The sequence below is a fragment of the Colius striatus genome, chromosome 15 (genome assembly GCF_028858725.1).
Source record: "Colius striatus isolate bColStr4 chromosome 15, bColStr4.1.hap1, whole genome shotgun sequence".
NCBI classification, from domain to species: Eukaryota; Metazoa; Chordata; class Aves; order Coliiformes; family Coliidae; genus Colius; species Colius striatus.
Window position 1 is genome coordinate 10,536,665 of NC_084773.1, and position 22,775 is coordinate 10,559,439.

The 22,775-nt window shown below is 43.6% G+C and overlaps 1 protein-coding gene across 1 annotated transcript; it reads right to left on the minus strand.

Annotated features, from left to right (window-relative positions):
- Nucleotides 1-9,139: 9,139 nt before the first annotated feature.
- Nucleotides 9,140-19,833, minus strand: SEC61A1 (SEC61 translocon subunit alpha 1). Its single transcript, XM_062008313.1, has 12 exons — nt 19,729-19,833; nt 18,145-18,212; nt 17,499-17,564; nt 17,322-17,400; nt 16,547-16,678; nt 15,627-15,736; nt 15,280-15,433; nt 14,289-14,449; nt 13,423-13,620; nt 12,838-13,029; nt 11,192-11,268; nt 9,140-10,209 (listed from the first exon to the last, which is right to left on the minus strand). The coding sequence occupies exons 1-12, from the start codon at nt 19,733-19,735 to the stop codon at nt 10,023-10,025; spliced, it is 1,431 nt and encodes a 476-aa protein (XP_061864297.1). The 5' UTR covers nt 19,736-19,833; the 3' UTR covers nt 9,140-10,022.
- Nucleotides 19,834-22,775: the final 2,942 nt, after the last annotated feature.

Genomic DNA, 22,775 nt, shown 5'->3' on the forward strand with positions numbered 1-22,775 from the left:
GTCAGTTTTAGTTTAAGGAGTAGTTAACTATAATTCTCATTTATTGCTGGCCAGTTTTACTCTCAATCCTTAACACTGCAACTATAATTCTCATTTATTGCTGGTCAGTTTTACTCTCAGTCCTTAACACTGCACTCTGTTAACCACATTACAATGAATCTATATTGAAATCTCACATCTTCATCCCCCCCCAATGTTTTAAAGAAGTTTCTTGTCTATCTGCATTATTATGTCTGGACTTAAGTTAAACTTCAGAGCCATCAGATATAACCTTATTTTCTGTATGCACATTAGCAATATTGATGGTTTTTTATTTACAATATCTGATTGCTTCCTATTTTAGGGATAAAAGCATTAATTTCTCTGTCAGTGCAAGGATCTTTGCACTCAATGACATTTCTAACATGGGCTGTATTTTAAACATGACTCAGTAAAAGAAATAACACACATTTCATAATGTTCCTGTGTTCCATGTGGGATCTAGGTGCACCCAACACTATTTTTCATTGTTAGAAAAGCAGGCAAAGTTTAACTCAAACAACAATTACAGGAGATATTTCAGTTTCTCCCCCTCCCCCATCAAGAACCACAGGGATTTTCTTCCAGAAGTAAGATTTTCTCCACTCTTTAGTTGCCTTCATATAAAACCACACAGCTTCAACACCTCATACATTCAAACTCTGCAGACTCCTAAACTAGAACACAGGAGCAACTTGACCAGCTTTGCATGGAAGGCAGGGGAAGGCCGTGCAGGTGTGCCCCAGCTGCTGTGGCACCTTCCCTCCTCGCAGGGAGAGCAGCCCCTGTGCCAGCCCAACACCTCACGCTGTCGCTGCAGCCACAAACTCCCCTCTGGAGAGGCAGACGGAGATGGATGGCAGGAACTGCCTGATCAATGGACCTTTTGTCCAACCCTTTATCACAAACAATAGGAACTGTAACAGTCCAAAATATATTTAGGTAAATGCTGGCAACTAGCAACCAACTGCTGCCACAGAAGCCAAAAACAATCCTTTGGCATCAGAGAAACATCTTTTGTGGATCCCAAGTGGTGCCTGTCAGAACCCCCAGCCCAGCTTCAGCCTGTCCCTTCTTTTATTACCCCAAATGCTCTCCAGGTCTGAGAGCTGCCTGTAGGTTCCCAGACCACTGACCGTAGGAGCGATGTGCTCAAGCTCAGTATTAATGTGAAGAACTATAGCAGCAGATTTATCGAATGGCTCTGGCTCCTCTGGACATCTGTATTGTACAACTTGGATACAGGTGATAGGCACCTAAGATTAGAGAGACTGATAACTGTATATTCCTAAAGGGTCCTGTCCTTCCAGATAGATTTTTTTTGGAGGATGAATTTGTGTTGTCCAATCCAGAAGGCAGGATCTTGCCAAGAGCATCCACACGTATCATCACTTGTCTTCAGAAATACCAGTCACCTTCCCTCACCTCGAGTCAGAGCAAGGAAACCCCATTCCACCCAGGCTGGGACAGGAGGGAAGCAGTCATCAAATGCCAGTAAAAGGCCCATGGAACAGAGGAGAAAGTGAGAAAATGAAAAACATACATCCAGGGATTTCTAAACCTTTTCAGATAGAAGTAAAACAATTTCACATAAAGTCAAATGCCCTTGTAAGATGATGAGAACAAATTGTGAGAAGCTCATCTCATGTCCTTTAAAAGGTCATGCTGGACAAGCTCACAAAGCTCCCGTGCCCCATCTGACCTGGAGGCCAAGGGCATCAGAATCTTGTGCCCTCCAGCAGGCACCTGTGTGAACACAAATCTGATCCACAGTGAAGAAAGGCCACCTCTGACCTCCACTGCCCACCTCTCTGGGTATTCATCCTGCTCCTGAAACCCCTTGGGTCTTCCTACTGCTTACAGAGGTATTTGGCAAGAATCACGTCAGGCTCCTGCCAGAGGATTTACAAGAGAAAGGCAAAGCCAACCTGTCAGATCTGCACTTTACTGCTGCAGCAACAGCTCTGCTGGGTGATGGAACAAAGCAGCATCTTTCCAGATGACAGAGGTACCTGCTGAGAGGTCTCTGAGCTTGGGGATGCTGACTTGGAGCACCTGCACATGCAGGCACCAGCCTCATGGGTGGATGCTGGTATGAAAGAAGAGATGACTTTGTGAGGTCTTTAAGCTTTAACGTGCTTGTGCTTGTCTGACAGACTGTACAATACCCACATATTCTGAAAATAGGGTGGTAGGCTCCTGCTCATGCTTAGGGCTATACATGGGACTGGCAGTTTTGATCTGGTTGGGTCTTCTGAAAGCATTTGTGAGAGATTACACATGAACCCCCTGGGTTAGCAGAATACTATCCACCATTCAAGGCAGCAGGTACCTTAAGGAGTGTTATTAGTAACAGAAGCACTCAGTGGAAGGAGATGCAAAATGCACAGCAGTGATCCATTATAGACTGCACCACTCTTCTCTGAGTGTCTTTCCCCATCCAAACGCTTCAGAGCATTTAACAAATCCCAACATGAGAAAGGTGAAATCTAAGCAGCAGCCAGAGGGAGATGAGCAGATACTCCACCATAAGGTAACACAGCAACTCAGTGTCAGGGATGGAGGATGTCCTTGCTCACCCTTTTCTCATGCCAATCCCCTCATAACAGCATCTTCCTGATGCTGCAGAGCCACAAGTTACTTTTCCAGCTATCAGAGTCCATCAGACACAGATGGAAGCTTCCCAGGCACAAGCAGGTAACCAGTCGGTCAGTATCTGTCACCCAGAGCCCCTCACTCCCCCCACTCCAGCAGGAATCAGAGCACAGCTGAGCTCCTCAGGAGCTGAGATACACCCAGTGGACTGCAGGCAGATGGGAGAGTTTCCCTTCTTACCTCCTCCTCACCCAACTGTCAATGTAAATACTGGAGGATGCCAGCTCTCAGCAGGGATGTCCTGGCAAGCTACAGCCAAAGTAACAAATTCAATTATGTCCTATTCAATCCCTTCTTCCTCCCCTACTGCCCCATTCTCATGGACATGAGGTGCTCTGCTTTTTACCTTTGCTGTAGCACAGCAAAGAGGGAATGGGGGGAAAGGTATCAGGTATGAGTAGTCTAAGGGTCACTTCCACAGCGGGACTGAAACTCTGTTATGAGCAATACCTGTTTTGTGCAAGAACCTTCCACCACACACCCACTCATGGAACACAAGAAAGTAGGGTGGAGGCTTTTACTCACATCTTTCAAGTTGTGGGCTGGAGCCTGGGCTAAATAATGATCCTTTCTCCCAATTTCTAGAGGGTGCTTCTACTTAATTATACACATATAAAGCTGCCTGGGCTGCAGCAATGTAACAGCCTTCATGCAATTTCATTATTTCTCTCATAACACCTTCTAGAACCCCGATAGCATCAATCTGTCACCTCTGCTTAGGGAGATGATCCAGCTTTGAGCTGATTTTATAGCAATTATTTTTAACAGCCAAAACCACAGAGAAATGGTTTTGTCTTCTCTTAGAGTAAACATAAAGTGTTAAACGTGATGAATTGCAGGCACTCACAGCCCTGACCATCACTTAATGGACTATGCATAAAGGAAGCACTCTCTGGAGAAGTAAAGATATTCTACAAGGATGAAATAACATCAAGGCTGTGATCTCTCAGCAATTCTGAAAGAACAAAGGAAAACATGACCATGCTGGCACACAGACCACTTGATTCTCTGACCCTCTTTTTCCTGCAGCCGTGAGCTCACTGCTGACACACTGATTTGGGGATTTAAGACAGAATGAAGTACACTATTAATAGCTGCTCAGAGTTATGTTTTAAAGACAATTGCTTTACATACATACATCTATGCAATTTGGATCTGCATTTCAGTTTCTATGGAGTTAATATTTCCTTCTAGTCCTTCAAGAAAGTCAACATTCATGGAGGAGGTCAGCACAGGGAGGGCACAGCACAGACGCTGCTTGAGTCAGGACTCTTGCAGTGACCAGTTGTATGACTGGGGCAAGTCCTGCCCTTCACTACACCATTTAAAATGGTTTTTTAATTGAGACTGTACAATCTCTGGAGCCAAAAAAACCCATCTCTCTCGTGCTGTAATCACAGTCAATTCCTGCAATACAGCTCAAAATCCACTTCATAAAAAAGGAAACACTTCTGGTTTATTTGCTCTACAACCAGAACTCTTTTCTTTCCACACATGAGGTATTCCATCACCATTCCAGTGTAAAGGATCCTGTAAGGTTCCAGCTATCCACTACAAAAAGGCAGATACAACTGTTTAAAGTTAAATAAAAATGACACCAATGTACCTCCATTGCAGCAAGTTGTGTCAGACCCCCTGGCTTGTGCTACTGTGTTCCACCATTAAATTAGATAAGCCTTATCCCAAGTGTTGGCTTGCTTCCACTAGCTTGTGCTGCTTAAGAAATGGAAGGCACTGAGATAAGAAGCAGCTCTTTTCTACCTACCTAAAGAAGTGAAATCCTCCCCCTCTGTAAATCTCTTCTACTTTCAAGAGTGACTCAAAGCAAGAGGGGCCAGGTTAAAAAAAATGTTGTTCTTTTAAGTTAAAAGTCACCAGTTCAAGCTCCATCCTCACATGTCTGAGATAAATTAGTTCTTTATCTAAGCAATTTTAACAAACACATTTCCCAATCTTACAAGTTTCTACATTTGCAGAACACAAAGAAACTCTGTACAGTGGAAAGGGAACCCCAGGTCAGGCTGAGATACCAAAGTTAAACAAAACGTTGACTTACAGAAGTTCACGGGTATTCTGGGCTTTCCCCTACCAGGCAGACCTGGTAGGAGCTTTCCCTTTGCATTTCTAATCACCATCCCCATCAGCACAATGCACTCACCATTTGTTGTCAGCAGCCTTCAAAATCCTGGGATCTCTCATCCTAACTACAGACACATTGTACTACTATGTCCTGACTGCACAAGGACACATCTCCTCCCTGCATCGGCTCCTGGTTACTTCTTCCCAACATCCCTTCCTGGAACTATGGTTTCTCCCTGCCTGCCCACCAGTTACTCTGCAATCCCAAATCATTGTTTAAGCAGCTACACTTGTGGTCAGGGGCAGCCCTTGCTCTAGATGCATTAGGCATAGTTCTGTAGCCTTTGGGAACCCAGCAGCAGTAACAATTCCTTGTTCTCGCATTGCCAAAAGATAAAGCTACTTAAACCACAATGAAATTCACACTTCCATAGTGGGTTAATCACAAAAAATGTTCTGCTCAGTGTTTCCTGCATGTCTGGTCTGCCTTTTTCTTTTATAAAGCTTCACATCAAAGGTGTACAGAAGGGACACATCAGAGCTGTAAAGTGGAAAACATTCATCTCAGATTTCAGATAGCCAATATTCCCACAAACAGCGCTCACCCCATCTCTTGGAATTATCCACTTCAGCCTTAATATAGAAACAGGAGAATCTGGGGTTTCTGTGTGCCATGGGGCCTGGCTTTCTTCAAAGCAACAAAACAAAAATTCTGAAAGAGCTTTTAAAAGATGTATACCCAAGCTGTTCTGCTGTTTCATATGTCCCCTCTGTTTTAAGCTCTCAGGTATTCATATTGCTGCACAATTGACTGGCCCAGTCTTCTTGTTCTCCAACAAGAAATATTTGTGAGCAGACATCCCATCTCTGACCTTGACAGCCCGCTCTGTGATGACAAAGTGTATCATGTCTGTGCTCACTCAGCCTCCAGCCCAGCTGCCAAAGGAGGTGCCAATCGTCAGGGTATTTCCTTTCTGCCAGGCACTGCCAGCTTGGCCAGCATCACATTGGCAATAGCCAGAGGGCTGCTAGAACCTGGCCCACAGCAGAGTTTCCATTTTAGCAGATCCATCCTGTAACATAAAATAGCAGCTTAAAGCCTGGCTGACTAATTACAGCCTCATCTTAGAATATTGTGTTTTTAAATGCTTCTTTGTTTTCTTTCCAATCCATAGACTGTCTCAGTCTAGGCTTAAATTGTGGAGCAATATTCAGCAGACTAAGTGGCTGTGGCAGCAACTGCCCCACGACACCTGGCGTGCTTGATAAAGCTCAGAAAATGCTGTAGCCCCTCTAGAGAAGATGGACACTGGGCACTTCAGCTTCAGCTTAAAACCTCAGCCCTGGCCCCGAGTCCAGGAAGCACAAATGAATACGGGTGAGCCCTGCTCGCTCCTCTTTACAGTGTGAGACACCCACCAGCGTGGCAGCACAGGAAGGGACGGAACGCTCATTTGGGACAGATTTGACGCGCGTTTCGCTGCGCCGAGCTGCCTGGCTCCCAGTGCCTGTGATTTGCGGTGTAACATTGCCACCAGGCGGGCAAACGCTCGCCCCGGCCCGCCGGCAGCAGCTTCGGGGGAGCTGTTTGAGGGGTTAGTGTTTCACAGAGCCAGCCCCCCCGAACGAGTAGGCATTGTCTGAACACCTGCAGATGCCCTGTCGAGCTGGGAGGCAGCCAGCAGAGCCGCTGGCCGCAGTTCAAACCCTGATCTTTTTAAGCAGAGAGCTGGCAGAGGGAGCTGCGGCCAGGGCAGGCCAGGGAAACCAGAGCTGCACAAATGTCATCGCTTTCCCTTCCCTGCTCTCTGCTTCTGAAAGCGCTCCTGGTGATAACAGCCCGCGGCCGTCCCGTCTTGCTCACCCAGCGCATCAGGGAGCAGGCTGGCTGCTCCAGGCACTCACTGAGTGCTGCCACAGGACGCGTCCGTCCGCCCGTCCCACCGCGTTGGGGAGAAACGAGCAGCTTGTGAAGACCGGTGTGAGGCTTCCCAGAGCTGGGAGAAAAGGGAATGCTTGTTATTCCTTGCTGCAGGGGAGAACAATTAGGAAAAGCAGTTGCAAGGCCACTCAGCTTCCTCCTTTCCTGAGAGCTGGCAGAGTAAACTGTTTCACAAATGGCAGCCTGTTCACTGCACAGGGACAGCGTTATTCCCAGGAGAAATCCAGGGAGCACAGCCATGAAACGTGTCAGAGAGCAACAACCTATATACTAGCAGTCAACAGGAATCTTCTCTTAAAAAAAAAAGATGCCAACAACAAACAAAACGTTTGAGGAATTAGGAAGAAGCACCCCTCCTTTGCCACCCAGTTAACTAGAATAAACCAGATGACTTTTAAGGCTTCCTGAATAATGGTGATGGAGACTAAACCATTGGTGCTATGGCATAGAGTTTCACAAGAAACCTACAGAGGAGAAAAAAAGGCTCTGTGGAGCTTTGCACTTAAAATACCTCAGCAGGAGGATATGGGAATTGGCTGTTGGTGCTGCAGAGCACTTGTCACATCTGCAGTGACGTCAGTCACTTTGTGACCATAGGTAATATTCCTCCAGCAACCACAGTTATTTTCAAGTTTCACAGGGGGAAAATAAAACAGCAGGGGAGAGATCAAGGTCCTGTTTAAAATTACTTCAAACACGACCAAAATCTTGGCCAAACTAGTACCAGTATTTAAAATAAATGTGCTTTTATGTACATTTCGATGCAGGAGGAAATCTTTTCCTCACTCCAACTGAAGCTTAAAAGCTCAGATGGCAAAACACTACTGGGAATAGCATCAGCTTTGAGTGTTGTTGTTTCCATTAATATCCTGTTACTACTCTCACACCTGGCAGTGGGTTTCATGTGGAAATGCAGTTTTTCTGAAGCTGACACACTGTTACCTCACTCTCCCACTCTTGAGCAGTGCCTTTTGTGAAACTCTTCTAGAACAGGAAAGCCCAGAGGAATGAGTTAAGGTTCTGTTATTTCAGCAACCTATTGTTGAGAGGAGACCTTGAAGTCAAGGCAATTTGTCATTATTTCACACTGACACTCTACACAGCTGTTTTGAGGGATCACTTTCAGTCTTGCAGGCAGATAATGTTATTCTACAGCTGTTGGAGTTGTAACAGTATTGAAAGCACTACAAGCCAAAGCATTCGCTCCAAAGATGAACTTTATTTCATTATAAAGCAGATTGTTGAGGCATTGTTTCTTTTTGTGAACATCCACTGTACCATCAGCAGGTCCTGCCTTGAGGACATAGCTGCTTGATAAGAGACAAAGGTTCCACCACTAGACAACAGAAATACAGATGCATAGAACAAGTGCTGTTCAGACACAGAAGAGCCAACGGTCCAAAATGGAACCAGTTTAAACTGGTGATATGAGCAAAAAATACCAGTACAGCTCCAGCCCAGCCAGAGCTGCATGCCCAAAAGTGGAGTCCTTTTTATTTCACAACAAATTCTGTACTGGGCTTCTGGGAAAAAAAGAAAAACATCAACAACAGAAAAAACCTCCCCAAAGCAGAAGAATCCCACCACACCCCTTCCCTCTCCTTCTGAAGTCACTGATCAATAATCCCTTAGTTCACATCTAAACTGTGCTGTGGCACACAAGTATGAAAGACAGAAAAATTAATGAAGGTAGTGTGAAGCAGTAATGAAGGGCTGGTAGTCAGTATTTCACAGATGCTTTATCCCAGCACTTTGGTTCCTTTTCCAACCACGATTCTCACCCCAGAAGTTTCATTTTTATTGGGAGGTGCATCTGGTTCCAAATTTGCAGCGCTCTCATACATTTGGTATTTGAGCTCAGTGCATTAATAAGGGCTTCTGGATGTCATCTGTGCTCCTTGGGTAAGTGACAGAGTCCCATGGCTTCCAGCACGGACAGTAATTCATACACTGTCAGCCCAACATGCAAGACTGCACAGAAGGAATGCTGATGCAGCATGGAGGAACATTCTGACAAGCTGACTCCTCCTCCTGGTTTCCACGTTGTCCAATACTGACTGAGGAAAAGTGTCTTTACCAGACTCACACATCAATATTTGCATTTGGTCCTAGGCACCTGGTTAGTATCAACAATCTAAATCAAAATGGAAAATTCAGTCTCATTCTGGTCCATTAAAGCCTTTCACTGTAACTTCTCCAATTGGAAAGCATGATCTTCAAAAAAATTCCCAATACCTTCTGAAAAGGTACTTCCCTGTGCACCAGTCAAGGGGATCAGAGGCTGGAAAAGCTGCCTATACAAGCAACTCACAGGAGTTATCTCACCAGGGTCTCACATCTAGATCTACAGAAACACAGAAGTAACATACTTTTTTTTCCCCCATACTCTTTTGAGGTGATGAGACTCCAAATTCACTAGACATGAGGAGTCAGATAACATCCTGATTGCTACAAGACCAGAATTTATTCTCAATGAAACTAGCAAAGAGCAGGAGCAGATTTGCATCTAAGCAGTCATCCATTTCCTTCAGCTACCATCAGAACTAGAGGTACCACCACTAACAGCAATGAAAACTAATTCCAGATTTTATAAAGCTTTCAAAGTTGCAACTCCAGGCACAGACTCTGGCAGAAACTCAAATTACCAAAGTTTCCTGCTTATGGAGGAGGGGTGGTGGGAAAGAACGCAGTCTGGTCTTACACAGCAACCTGACAACAGTCTCAAGCCAATATTCAACATGTGACAAGGTGCAGCACAGTCATTATGAGACCAAAAAAAAAAGAATTAGAGCATTTAGTAAAAAGAAACAACTGCCTTCCAAATCTGTCATACTGAAAAAACCCCCAAACACAAAAGGTTGTGCTTACAAACCGTCACTATACAACTTGAGCATCAGAGGGAGAGGTTTCTCACCACTGCTGCAAAGGAGCTGCAAAAACAAGTTCAGTGGAAAAAAAAATGCTTTCCAAACATTCATATAACAAATATTTATTAAAACCTGTAAAGGCTTCAGGTATACTGGATCTGAAAGGGGCTCAAACAAATTCTGAGAGTTGCTGACCGGGATCCAATTGAGAAATTCACTCTTTTAACAAATCATTAAAAAACAATTTCCTTAAAAAAATTTTTTGCACATTTTTCTCCCCCTCAATTTATAAAATGCAGAGTTTGCTAGAAAAGTCTGAACATAAGGGAATGAGCTTGGAAACATCATCATGTGTGTTCCTACAGAATGGTGTTATCAAGTTTGGGTTACTTCTTTTCACCTGACTGGCTATACTTTGAGAATGTTCCCCTCTTCTTTCCTGGGTCCATGAGAAGCTAAGTTTAGAAAAGAAGAGCTCCCATACTGCCAACTTCACTCTGTTCCTTTACAAAAATTTCAAAGTACTGGTAAATGATAGTGACAGCCAGCAAAATTCCAGTTCCAGAGCCAATTGCCCCAAGGAAGTCTGCCAACACAGACAGGGCACCGATGCACAGACCACCAAAGGCAGCAGCTGTAGGGATGTACCTGTAAAACACAGAAAATAGAAAAGGTGCCATTAGTTTGCTCAGGATATTAACACACAAACTAAGGTTTATGGTACATGGGATCTATGGAAAGTAAATCAAAAGAAGGGTTTTTTTCTGCAAAACCAATCCCACTTATAACAGAAAGAACACTACTGACATATCTAACCAGGTGGTTAAAAAACGCCACAAGAATGAAACCACATGAATGGAAAAAGAAGTAACAGCAGAACACTCTTCTCTCATGGGTCTACAATCCAAGATATGTCTGGTTAAATCATGGTGGTAAAGAGTGTGTGATAGTGCCAGTGTACTAGGTAAAGAAATAAAAACCTGGACCTGACTGGAGGGGAAAGAAATGTCAAGCTAAGAGAAGGTCTTACAGTATACCCTGCAATTAAGCAGAAAGATTAAGCTTATGGCTACTATTTCTTCAAGTCATTTACAGATGACTTAAGTCTGAAGTCATGGTAACATATCTGTAATATGAAGAGTGCACAGGTCTCACCCTGCAATTAGATAACAGAGACCAACCCCTGCCTACCTCTGCACCCAGGAGATTCAAGTAACTGCTTGTTTTAGAAGCAAGGTCTGTGTGAAAATGGTACTCAAGACATAGCACATTAAAAATTACAGGGGAAAGACTTGTTTGTCAGTTTGAAGTAGCAAAGTACACAAATGCTCATTATTAGCTCCCTTATAAAAAGGACAAAAGTTAACACCGGGAAAATACAAGCTCCTGAATTTAAGACGTGATCTCTAAGTGTAAGGCAAGAACATGCTGCACTGTACAGGTCTTCCATTAATAAGACAACACTCTGTGTCTCTTGCATGTAATATTGAAGCTGAAGGAGCATCTGCAGTATCTGTGTTCCAAGATCTAGAACAAAGAAGCAGCAGGAAGCTCTAGAATTCAAAGCAAAATGTGCCACGAGTTTCTCCACTGCACTTTGCATCACGAGCCCATGAGATGTGTTGCTCACCTGTTGAGTTCATGTACCATGGAAGTTTCTCTGTGCCCTCGCATCACCATCTGCTGTTCTTTTAACTGTTTGGCAACCTGTATTGAATCAAGGAACAGAACAAGTTGAGCTTCATTTGCCAAGGCTATGGAACTTAGTGCTACAGGAAAACGAAGCAAGACATCTCAGTAAATAGTGGTGAGTCTGGGGCTTTTTTTTCCCCTCTCACTGTTTTTTGGGAGGAGTTTTGTTTCTCACGTTGTCCTAGTTTTGACTAGGATAGAGTTAATTTTCTTCCTAGTAGCTGGTACAGGGCTGTTTTGGATTTACTGTGAGAATAAAGTTGACAACATGCATGGATATTCTGGTTGCTGCTAATTAGCTCTTAATCTCTGAGGTAAAGGCCTTTTCAGTTTCCCATGATCTACCAGCAAGGATGTGCACAAGAAGTCAGGAGGGAGCATGGCCAGGACAGCTGACCCAAACTAGCCACAGAGCTATTCCATACTGTAGGACACTGACTTAGGAAGAATCTCTTCTTGGAATATGATTCTTAAATTGGATTTCTGCAACTGTCCAAGGTTCCAATAGAGCCCTGCAAACATTTCACTAACAACTGAAGGGACCTGTAACTCTCGTAGGGGAGCTCCTGAAGGTGCTTGTCATTGAATCTAATGTACTGAGAAAACATCCTTTTGGATGACTACGCTATCAGTTTTTCCACTACATGGTGAACATTTAAGTAAAGATTTAATAACTTTTATTACTGATCTTGTTCACATGAACTTAGAATAATTTTATTCAGTGTCGGGAGAGTCTATTAAAGTGTTAAAAGCTGGATGTTGGTTTATACTGAAATAGAAATCTGGCTATACATGGCTGTGAGTGCTTAGATGCAGGCCTGACAACAAGTAGCTAGATGCAAGTCCAAAAGAAGACAGCACTCATGCTGTTACAGTAACTGTGCAACTATGACAATTTGTTAAAGGATGGATGAAACCATTCCACATGGCTGCCAAACTTGATTTCCTACCCAAAACCACACAATACAAACATACCACAATGACAACTATTTTCCATCCTGTCTCCCAACTCCAACTTTGGAATGACAGCTGCTGAACGTCAACTATCCTGTAGCAAATGGGAATTTGGATGAGCCAGGCTCAGGTGCATTTGCACACTGCACTGTATTCTCTGTCATCAGCACTCTTAAGCTAAAAATAAGAGCTTCTAGTTAACCTTCCTCAAAACAAAGTTCAGAGCTCTCTATGGCAGCCATGGGTATTCAAGCTTTACCTCCAAGTTCTTCAGTGGCAACTGCCTTGTGCACAGTGCCTGTCACTTGTCAAAGACAGTTCCTACTTTTCCTTGCCTGTCCTTACACTGATCAGATGTTACAAAGCACCATTCAAAGTTTCCCAGTGCCAATGCAAGTATTTGAGTTTTGTTGTCATCATTTTTGAAAAGGAGTATAGAAAACAGGGAAAAAAATCCCCCATTCTGCCCTGCCCCTCCTCACTTGCAAAAGACATAAGTCACTGTTACACAAACAATAGATATTACCAACAAGTATAATATAGCTATTGCAGAAGAAATTCAGTCTTTTTCTTACAACAGTCCATCCATTTTCATCACATAAGCTTATATAGTTTATCATTTTAACTTACATCTTTGGCAGAGGAGCCAGAGACCTCAATCCATGTCTTGGAGAAGAAAGCACAGGAGCCCAACATAAATACAATATAAACAACTGCGTGGACAGGGTCTTCTAACACTGAAGAAAAGGACTCTGGAGGTGACAGATAATAACAAAGCCCACCAACTGGATAAGCACGAGCAGGGCCTCCAGATGACGTGTCCTAGAAGAAGGAAGAAAGCAGTCAATACGTTTCTCTTTCTCAGCCATTAAGCTAAGCCTGGGTTTGTATCATCTTCATGTCACTACAGCACCACACAAAGATTCAGCTCTACTAGGACAAGCAGTTTCTAAAGTGGAAATAGAATACAACAAGGAACAGCAAAAATACGTAGGACAGCAAAGAACAACCCAAGGTAAGAGGTAAATGGAGACCCAACATCTACACTTGTCACATTCACAGTCTACCACTAATATAAACAAATTGCTAATTCAGGACTTACAGTGTACACGACTGCCTGTGGAAGTGGCCTTAATATTCCCAGACACCATCTATTTCAACCACACATTTTAATGGTGCCTACAAAGTGTGTGCAAGATTAGAAGGAATACTCACAGACCAAGTGCCCAGCAGGCTAACCAGTAAATTGCCACTGAAGCGAGCAGAGAGCATCTGGGAGATGACGTACAAGTTGGACACCAGGGCAGACTGAAGAATAATTGGAATGTTGGAAGTATAGAAGAGCTTGATGGGGTAAGTGTTGTATTGGCCACGGTAGCGAGCAGATTTGATAGGAAGATCCACTCTGAAGCCCTGAAAAGTTTTAAAAACAAAGTCCCCTGTTATATATGGACATGAATCTATACCACAGGCCACACACTGCAAGTGACAAGTTTGTATCTTGAATTTGAATATTCTCTTGACAGCAACAGAAAACAAAGTAAACTGCAATAATTTTGTACAAACACACATACTCTACCCAGAGGATTAACCAGAAAGACTTCTGTGAAGGGCTTGGAAGCCCGAAGGCTGTTTAAACACACATATATAAGAAGGTATGAAAGACACAGACATCAGAAGAAATTGGAAGATTCAACAAGGACTGAACTTAGCATCCAGGGAAAGAAAAATTCTAACTTTATATATCCTTCAGCATTTTGCTGCAACAAACTGTAAGAGACACAAAGGCTTAAAGACTTCAAAGTATTCTCCATCAAAAAGCAATAGCATTTGAGTTAGGCAATGTTACATATACATACTAATCTGGGCTTTTGGAGTGACCAAAGTAGAACTCAAGTCCTTTTTGTGATTCCATGGAAATTGATTAAGAGAAGTCAGTGTTAAACAAACATCAGATCTGGAATGTACAAAAATGAGCCTTCTAAAGGCAGTAGAAAGTGAAAATATAATTTCCCATAGAAAGAAGATTACAGATCTACTTCCATACAAATAGTTTTACAGTTCTTTTTATTCCAACTGACCTGGAAATAAATGACAATAGCAAAGACAAAGATGGTGGCAATCAGGTTCATGAGGTTGGGGAGATTCTGGCGGTAAAAGGCCTCCCGAAGAGCTCTGACTTTGTCTGTACGAGTAGCCAGAAGATGGAACAGAGCAATGATGGCTCCCTCAAATTCCATGCCTTGGAAAGGAAAACAAAAGCCAAGTTAGGTGTGCTCTGATTATCTCCAAATGTCAGTGCCTTGTCCTGTTAGGCACACTCATGCCTTTTGCACCCTGAGCATGCTCTCAAAACTTTTACTACTGTCATTCATATCAGCTTTTTTCATCTCCCCCTGTAGCAGCCCAGAAATTAAATCATAACCCAGCAATCAAGTAAGTTAACTGGTCTCCAGAAACAATCAATCACCAAGTTTTTCCCCCCCCTTCCTCCTCCTCACAAAGTAAGTTAACTGAAGGAGGCAGTATGCTTTCTAGTATCATTCATGGTGAGACACTAGTTATTGCTTGTGTTACAGCAAATGTGATAACCTCACCATGTTTGCTATTATACAGCATCAAACAAGGTCACCTCCTGTTAGCTTTGGAGAACAAGGTCATTGGGGCAAAGAGTGTGAAGTGGAAGGAGCAGAATACAAACAGACACCTGTGTGGAAGTTGGGCAGCAACCACAATGCAATGGCAGTTTACCATTATTAAGTTTCAGCTGAGGCACTGTAAAAAAAGTTCAGGAATGTCCTGATTTTGTCTGGTACAGAGTTAATTTTCTTCCCAGTAGCTGGTACAGGGCTGTGTTTTGGATTTACCGTGAGAATAACGCTGACAACATACCTTGATGTTCTGGCTGTTGCCAATTAACACTTATCTTGAGTTCAGGATTTTTTCAGTTTCCCTGACTCTGCCAGTGAGGAGGTGCACAAGAAGTTGGAAGGGAGTGTGTCCACGATACTTAACCTAAACTAGCCAAAGGGCTATTCCTTCTTGTAAAGAAAACAGACTATGCCACATTACCTCGTCCCGTGTTCACCGTGGTGGGGCTGAATGCTTTCCACACAATAGTCTCACAGATGTTGGTAGCAATGAAGAGAGAGATGCCAGAACCGAGACCGTATCCTTTCTGCAGGAGCTCATCCAAGAGCAGAACTATCAATCCAGCAACAAAAAGCTACAGTAAAAGAAAAAATTACAGCATCAGTCCAATCTCTTTTTGATTTTTGTTGAAAAAATACTGTTAAAAGATAAGGAAATATTGTAGATGAATATGAGGAAGCAGGCAGACTTTGACCTTATGGGAGTCCATAAGGCTGATTTTTTTGACCCTTTCAGAGGGACAATAAGTGGAGAGGACTAGAAATTACCTGAATTGTGATAAGCAAGCAGATACCAGCACCCATCTCAGACGGGTCTCCATACATTCCAGTCATTACATAGACAATAGACTGCCCGATGGTAATGATCATTCCAAACACTGTTGAATAGAAAGAAAAACTCTGTATTTCTTCGAGACTGGTGTCAGTGGGCAATCAGAGAAACACAAAGCACTTCTTTATACGGAAAGTTGGGAAGGAATACATAAGTCACAGGACGTTTAGATTCAAGGGCAAGTTAAGTTTGTTGTTTGAAATCTGGCCCTGAAAATATAAATACACAGAGACATTTCAGAAACAAATACATTTAGAGGCAAATAGGTTTGGTTACCAAAGATTGGTTTAGGTATTGAGAACTCCCAAGGGTGTTGAGACACTACCGTAGCAATTTATGACTCTTTTTTTCCAGTGAAACAGATCACTAGGAAGAAGTAGTGTGGTACAGCATCAAATAGCTAAAGGATACTCAATTTTTTTCTAAAAGTGACTTATCGACTGAGCACAGAGATTTCTTATTGCTGAGAAAGAATCGTGCCTGACACTGCAAGGTAAAAACAGCCACAATAGACATCTTCATCAATACCAACATTTTTCTGTTAACACTAACACAGTGCAAAGGTTGGGTCCCCAGTGTCCATATATTGCTTAATTTATCCAGTGAGATCCTTGCAGCAATGCCCATTGCAGACACTTCTCTTTTTCAAACCTTTCTGAAGATTAACAGCTAAGAAGCCAGACAGCAGTCAGCAAAAGACTGATGAAACACAGAAATCTGTAGCACAACACGAACACACAGCATGACAGAAACCCACGTATCCAACTCCAACACTCATCATGTGGAAAATTAACACTTTCTGTTCTTAGGGTTAGATACTCTAAAACATTAGCCTTTAATATCAGCTGTTACTCACATTTCTGTGCTCCGTTGAAAAGAGCTCTGTCCTTGGGGGTGTCACCAACCTCAATTATCTTAGCACCTGCCAAGAGCTGCATGATGAGCCCAGAAGTGACGATTGGTGAAATGCCCAGCTCCATCAATGTACCTGTCAGACACAAGAACAACAATGAAAGAAAATAATGGGATAGCTAGGATAGAATTAATGCTCTTCCTAGTAGCTGGTATAAGGGCCGTTTTGTATCTACTGTGAGAATAATACTGATAACACATACTGATGTTCTGGTTGTTGCTAATTAGCGTTTATCTTCAGTTAAGGATTTTTTCAGTTTCTCAGACTCTGCCAGTAAGCAGGTGCATAAGAAGCTGGGAGGGAGCATGGCCAGGACAGCTGACCCAAACTAGCCCAAAGGCTATCCCATACTGTAGGACACCATGGTCAGTACAGAAATTGTGGGGAGCTGGCAGGGAAGGGCGAGTTGCTTCTCAGGCATTGGTCAGCAGGTGATGAGCTTTGGGCATCACTTCAGGTTTTTTTCTTGTGTTTTAATTATTTTTGGTATATTCCTTTTCATTCTATTATTATTTATTTCAGTTTGGTTATTAAACTGTTCTTAACTCATAAGTTTCACTTTTTCCCCCAATTCTCCTCCCCATCCCACTAGAAGGGGTAAGGAGAAGTGAACAAGCAGCTGTGTGATGTTTAGTTGTCAGCTAGGGTTAAACAATTAGAGTCCAAAACCATTTTGATTCAAGCGGCAAAACTTGCCCTCCTGGAAGTCTGACCATACCTCTATTTGATGCCAAAATCACTCTCATCCAGTAGAAAGGATCTGCTGAGTCTGATGACATGATACCAAACAAGGGAATCTACAATTCCAACCAAGAGTGGAAAACAGGATTAACTTAGGGACTTCATAACATCATTTAAACATTTTAAGTCTTCCTTAAAAACAAGAGAAACATACCTGGCAGCATACTAAGAAGATGAAAAGTGTGATTGCTGTCCATAGTACCTTTTCCTTAAACTGAATCTAAAGGAAAAAACCACAAGATCAAAAATCAACAATGAAAGATGATAAAGGTGTCAAGATAACAAGATCTAGTCAATCAGGAAAACTTTCACAGTATCTAAAGCACATTTGATGCTCTTGTGAAGGGACAAAGTACAGCATGTCCTAAAGAAAACAACTCACTCTTAGTCCCCTTTATGCTATGTAAGGCCAAGGAAAAGGACAAAGCCTCACTGAAACCTTAATCCAAAGAGAAAAGCTTACACCAATGGTAAATCATTCCAGTAGTTATCTTAGCAAATAATCTTAGATTAGAAATTAAGAAGCAAAGATTTTTGAGTTGCTGTTTTCAACTACCCTAGTTCACACTCCAGTATGTGCTGTGGCATAAACATATCTGCACATCATGAATTAGTCAATATATTCTTGTACAACCATATCCACAGTACAGAACAACCACTCCTAAAAGCAACTGTGCCTACAACTGCCATTCTCCCAACAGGAAAAAACATCCCTCAATAAATCCCACAAATACAAGCAGAGCTCCGAACATTTTCTAACACATAAATCCAACCCTGTGAAGAAAATGGTATTAACTTACCTTCCGTTCTGGCTTCTGGATTTCAGGCAAGATAACACAGAAGGGCTTGATTACTTCAAGAAATTTTACTGTATGGAAATGAGTTAAAAGACAAAGTGAAGATACAGATACAAAGAACACTGGGAAAAGCTCAAATAAATGGAATTTGTATGTATTGAAAGCCCCAGTTAAGGACAAAGGTTTGCTGTAGTTTTTGTTTTGGTTTGTTTTGGTGGTTTTTTAATTAAATTCTTAGCTGCTTTAAATAGACAGATTCAGCTAGTACAGTGTAAGTACAGTAGGGACTGGAAACAGAAGACAAGCCAAGGGCTTTCCCATTTTACCAAGTAGAGTGATAACACACAACCCCCCTTATTTTGCATGTTTCTTGATTCTCTTGAATTTTTATTTCATAACGGCTCCTCCCTTAGTCTGGTACTTGAGAAATACAAGATCCAAGATAATTTTAAGTCTGAGGTTACTTTTGAACCATACAATTAAATATTCCTACACATTGTTCATAAGCAACATTCAAGTTACTTCCCAGAACGTCCCATGCAATGACCTCCTCATACTCAGAAGGGCTATTCCTTAGATAAGAAAAGTCTCAGTATTGAAATACGCACACAGAAGAGGAAAGGCTCTGCTAAGTCACAAGTTCCCCTGAGAGAATCAGAGAGATCTGAGTTTGAACAGAGTTAATCATAAACTCTAGACAAATCTAAGACTGCACACATATTTTGGACCAATGTGAACTAAAAAATATACAGTGATGCAGAAGAACTGAAACTACTGGTGGCTTTCCACTTTGTGAACGGCAGTAACTTCACTGTCACCTTTTCTTTCTTGTTCACTTGAAGCCCCTTCCCATAAAAATAATTTCTTTCATTTCAAGCCATTAATTGCCTGAAAGGTTACGCTGGATTGTCGTTCTAAAGAGAATCGTGACTCTCCCCAGTGTATACAATAATACACCAATTGATGCTTTTCAGGCAGCTCTTCCTTGAAGTAGCAGACTCTGAAGCAAAGTCCATTCACTCGGATTACTTCTAGACCACAGATCACGGTTTATCGGTTCCTTTGACAACGTAACTGAAAGTGTTACGACCCATCTCCAACCTGAGAGCCCATCTCTCCCTGCCTCGGTACAGCACTAGGCACAGGCGGGCCTGCGATGGCCGGGGCCGAGTGCCCGCCGGGCGGAGCGGCACCGCCACCGGGCACCGCCAAGCAAGACCTTCCCTTGGCAGATCTGCCGTGCCCAAGGAACGGGTCTTTCACCGCGAGAGGGGAAAGAGAACCCATAGACCAGAGGAAGGGAAACCCGCCCAGGTCCGGCCGTGGAGGGAGTGCCGGAGTGCTGCCCGGCCCGGAACGGGGGTCCTGCGGCCTTGGGGCGGGCGAGGGCAGAGCGGCGGCCCCTCGGAGGGACTCGTGTGGCCCGCGAGAGGAGCGGGAGGCGCGGGCCGCCCAGTCGCCCGCCAGGAGGGCCCGTCCCAAGGCGGCTGCGAATGGCGAGCCGGCGGCCCCCCGGCCGCCAAGCCCTGCGCGGAGCCCCCGCCGCAGCCCCTTCCCGCCGCCCGGCCCCGGCGCCCCGGTACTCACTGCCCATGGCGGCCGCCGGACGGGAGCGCAGAGCGGGGAGCGGCGGCGGCTGCCTCGGAGCGACACGTCAGGGATCGAGCGCGGCCGCCCCTTTCCGCTTCCTGCCACGCGCCGCCGGCGCCGGCGCCACTGCGCAGGCGCTGTCCTCCGGCAGCGGCCAGGCGCCTACAATTCCCGCCATGCATCGCGACCACTGTCGGCCCACACCTTCCGAGGAGGGTGACGGCTTTCCTGATGCTTATTGGCTCCCCCGCGGGTCCATGCAACCAATCGGATGACGACGTAGCGCGCGGCTTGCTGGGCATCGTAGTCTCGGTCTGGCGGCCGCCATGTCAATGGGGTGTCGGACTGGCCCCAGGCACAGCAGTGCACAGGACGACGGCTGTTCCGAGTGATGCCGTAAAAGCCGGTCTAGGAACACTCTTTAAGATTATATTTTTGAGTTGTAGAAAGTAGGCACTCTTCATTGCAGCACCGAATGCACGGGGATAGTTCCTCCTATCATGCACACTGAAAAATGAAAGAACACTCCTTATATACATTACAGGGAGATGAAGCGATGACCTCATTTTGGGCTTCACTGAAACGGTTTTGATGTTGTTTGTCTACTCGGTCACACAATTTGTACCCCAAACGTAACTGTCTTGCTGCCATAAGACTCCCTTCTTGGCCGCTGCTCTATCTGACTTTGCACGCCTCCAATTCACAAGTCCATCCCCCTTGGGCGTGCACTCTTACAAAGCGGGTCTTTGGGGGTCTTCAAGACCCTCTGGTGGTCGTTGTCTTGATGCTCCTTCAGTCCTGAGTCTGCATATTATACGTTTATTTACGTAACTCATTTCTTCTTTTCCACAGTCAATAGTCCATTTTAGTTTGCGTCAGTCTGCATCTACATCTACAACCTGGATATCTCAAGATAGCTGATATCTGTACCCTAGATGTCTTAAGATAGCTGAAGCTGGAGCAAGAACAAGTTAAGCCTATAAAATTATGGCAAGAACAAAACTTTATGCTTTAAGATCATACACATCATAAGAAACGTGTTTTAGCTACCATAACATCAGTTTGGGAGATTTTGAATGATACATACATACATAAATAAACACTTAAAATTTGTTTTCTGCTTTTATGTGTTACAGTGGAATGTTTGATGCCTTTCTCTACGTAAGAAACTCCCTGCACCCCTCACACAAAATGGCAGCTGGTCATGGCCATGATCAAGATGGGCTTCTAATAACATATGAAACATTGGTGCAAATGTGAAACGTTGTGCCAGGTGTTAAACCAGTCATGGTGCATCAACATGTCGCTCTGTGAGCAGTGACATGTGCTCACATTGGCTTAATACTTATTTCTAGCTAGAAAAAATGGTTGATGAAAGCTAGCTTTCTTTGGGCCTCCCAGTGAAACCCTGTTTTGCCAACTGAAGTAGAAAAAAGCAGAGAGAGGAGCCAAATCCAGCTCCTTTGTATAATCAGCTGTCACTGTGCAGAATAGAAGAGCAAAAGAAATTGAAAGATATTGGGGAATCATGATGTTAAAGCCGTGTGAGACACTCGGTTAAATTTTGGCCTGATGTGATGCCCTGACTTCAATAGTTTGTCTTGGGGAGCTGTTTTGGTAGCCAATTGCAGACTCAGTGACAAAAGCAAGTGATGTGATACACTAGGGCTGATTTTTACACTGTGTTTGGGAAGCACCTACTACTGCAAGAGAACTCAGTGTGGTACCAGCTGGTATGGTGGAATGATGATGATGATGAGGAGGAGGATAGCTTGTAATTAATAAACTGCTCTTTAGGGAACTGCAACATCTGAGAAGCATACTTAGATTTTAAACAGCTTGTTCTTTTCATCTTTTGCTATTCTTCTTTGAACCAAATTTGTCCCTCTTATATAACCAAGCAAATCCTGCTTCAGAAATGATGTCATTTAGAAACATTAATATTGACTTACTGGCTCTGAAGTTTGTTAGCCAGCATGTTCCATCATTTCACACAGTGCAAATCTAATGCATTTACTGCAAAATTTTATATTTCAATCTACCTCCATTGTATTATTACAAAGTTGACATACAGTTACTGCTTTTGAAATGGGGCTTTACTCTGCGGCAACTGTGACTACAGACACTGGATCCAGTTGTGCTGAATTGTACGTTGATGCAAACAACAAAGTTATATGATTGTTTCAATAGACAGAGGTAAAAGCAGAAAATAGGAGCAGAGAGTAGAAATGAAGAGAGAAGCATAGATTAATTTGTCACTGCCTCCAAATTGTTCCTTTTCGTTCTAGTGGCATTTCTCACAGCAACTGTCTCTGGTCTCTATTTGAAGAAATCTCTTTTTCCACATTTGTGGTATGCTCACACTCTGTTCCCACACCAGAACATTTTACCAGTGTGTCAAACTTGCATGTTGCATTGAGTAAAGGCCTTGTTTTACCCAGGAGGATAAAGAAGACAGTAGCTGTTTTTACACCAGGTCTCGTAGCATCTGTGGGCCGGCATCACTAGAGGGCATTACGCATCTTTCAGTTTGCACACGCATATGTGAGCATAGACACACACAAAACATTACCTTACAAAACGGGGCTAGTTAGTATTTGTAGTATTGGCTTGCAAGGGGAGCCCTGTGATAGCAACAACCCTTGGTGCACTGGGTCTGTTTAACAGCAGTACCCGTGTGGTCTGTGGTTTCTGGCGTGCAAGCTCTGCCCGCAGTAGTGTGTCTGGCCACAAGGTGGAAGAGCTGCTTTACTTATGATGCCGTCTCAGCTCGCATGAAATGTATCCAACCGTGCAGGCAAGTTTTATTACCGTCGTTATTTAATCGTTGTAGTTCGATGCCCAAGGGTCCCATTCAGGACCAGAAATCCTTGTGCTAAGTGTGATATAGCTGCAGTCTGCAGTCCTGCAAGGAGCTCCCTGCAGGTAGATCCCAGTGCTCCACGCAGGTCAGTGGTACTTAAGGAGATTGCTATGATCGCTTCCTCTGCATAGTACATCTCTACTGTTAAGAGGTCCCTTCACTTCAGCAAGGCTCCCCAAAG

Bases quoted from the DNA above. Each gene is read 5' to 3' on its own strand.
- SEC61A1 (XM_062008313.1), bottom strand. The intron at 14,450-15,279 runs GTAATGTGGCAT...TTCCTTTCCAAG, and splicing joins CACGGTGAACACGGGACGAG to GCATGGAATTTGAGGGAGCC. The intron at 13,621-14,288 runs GTCAGTTGGAAT...AAAACTTTTCAG, and splicing joins CTATTGTCATTTATTTCCAG to GGCTTCAGAGTGGATCTTCC.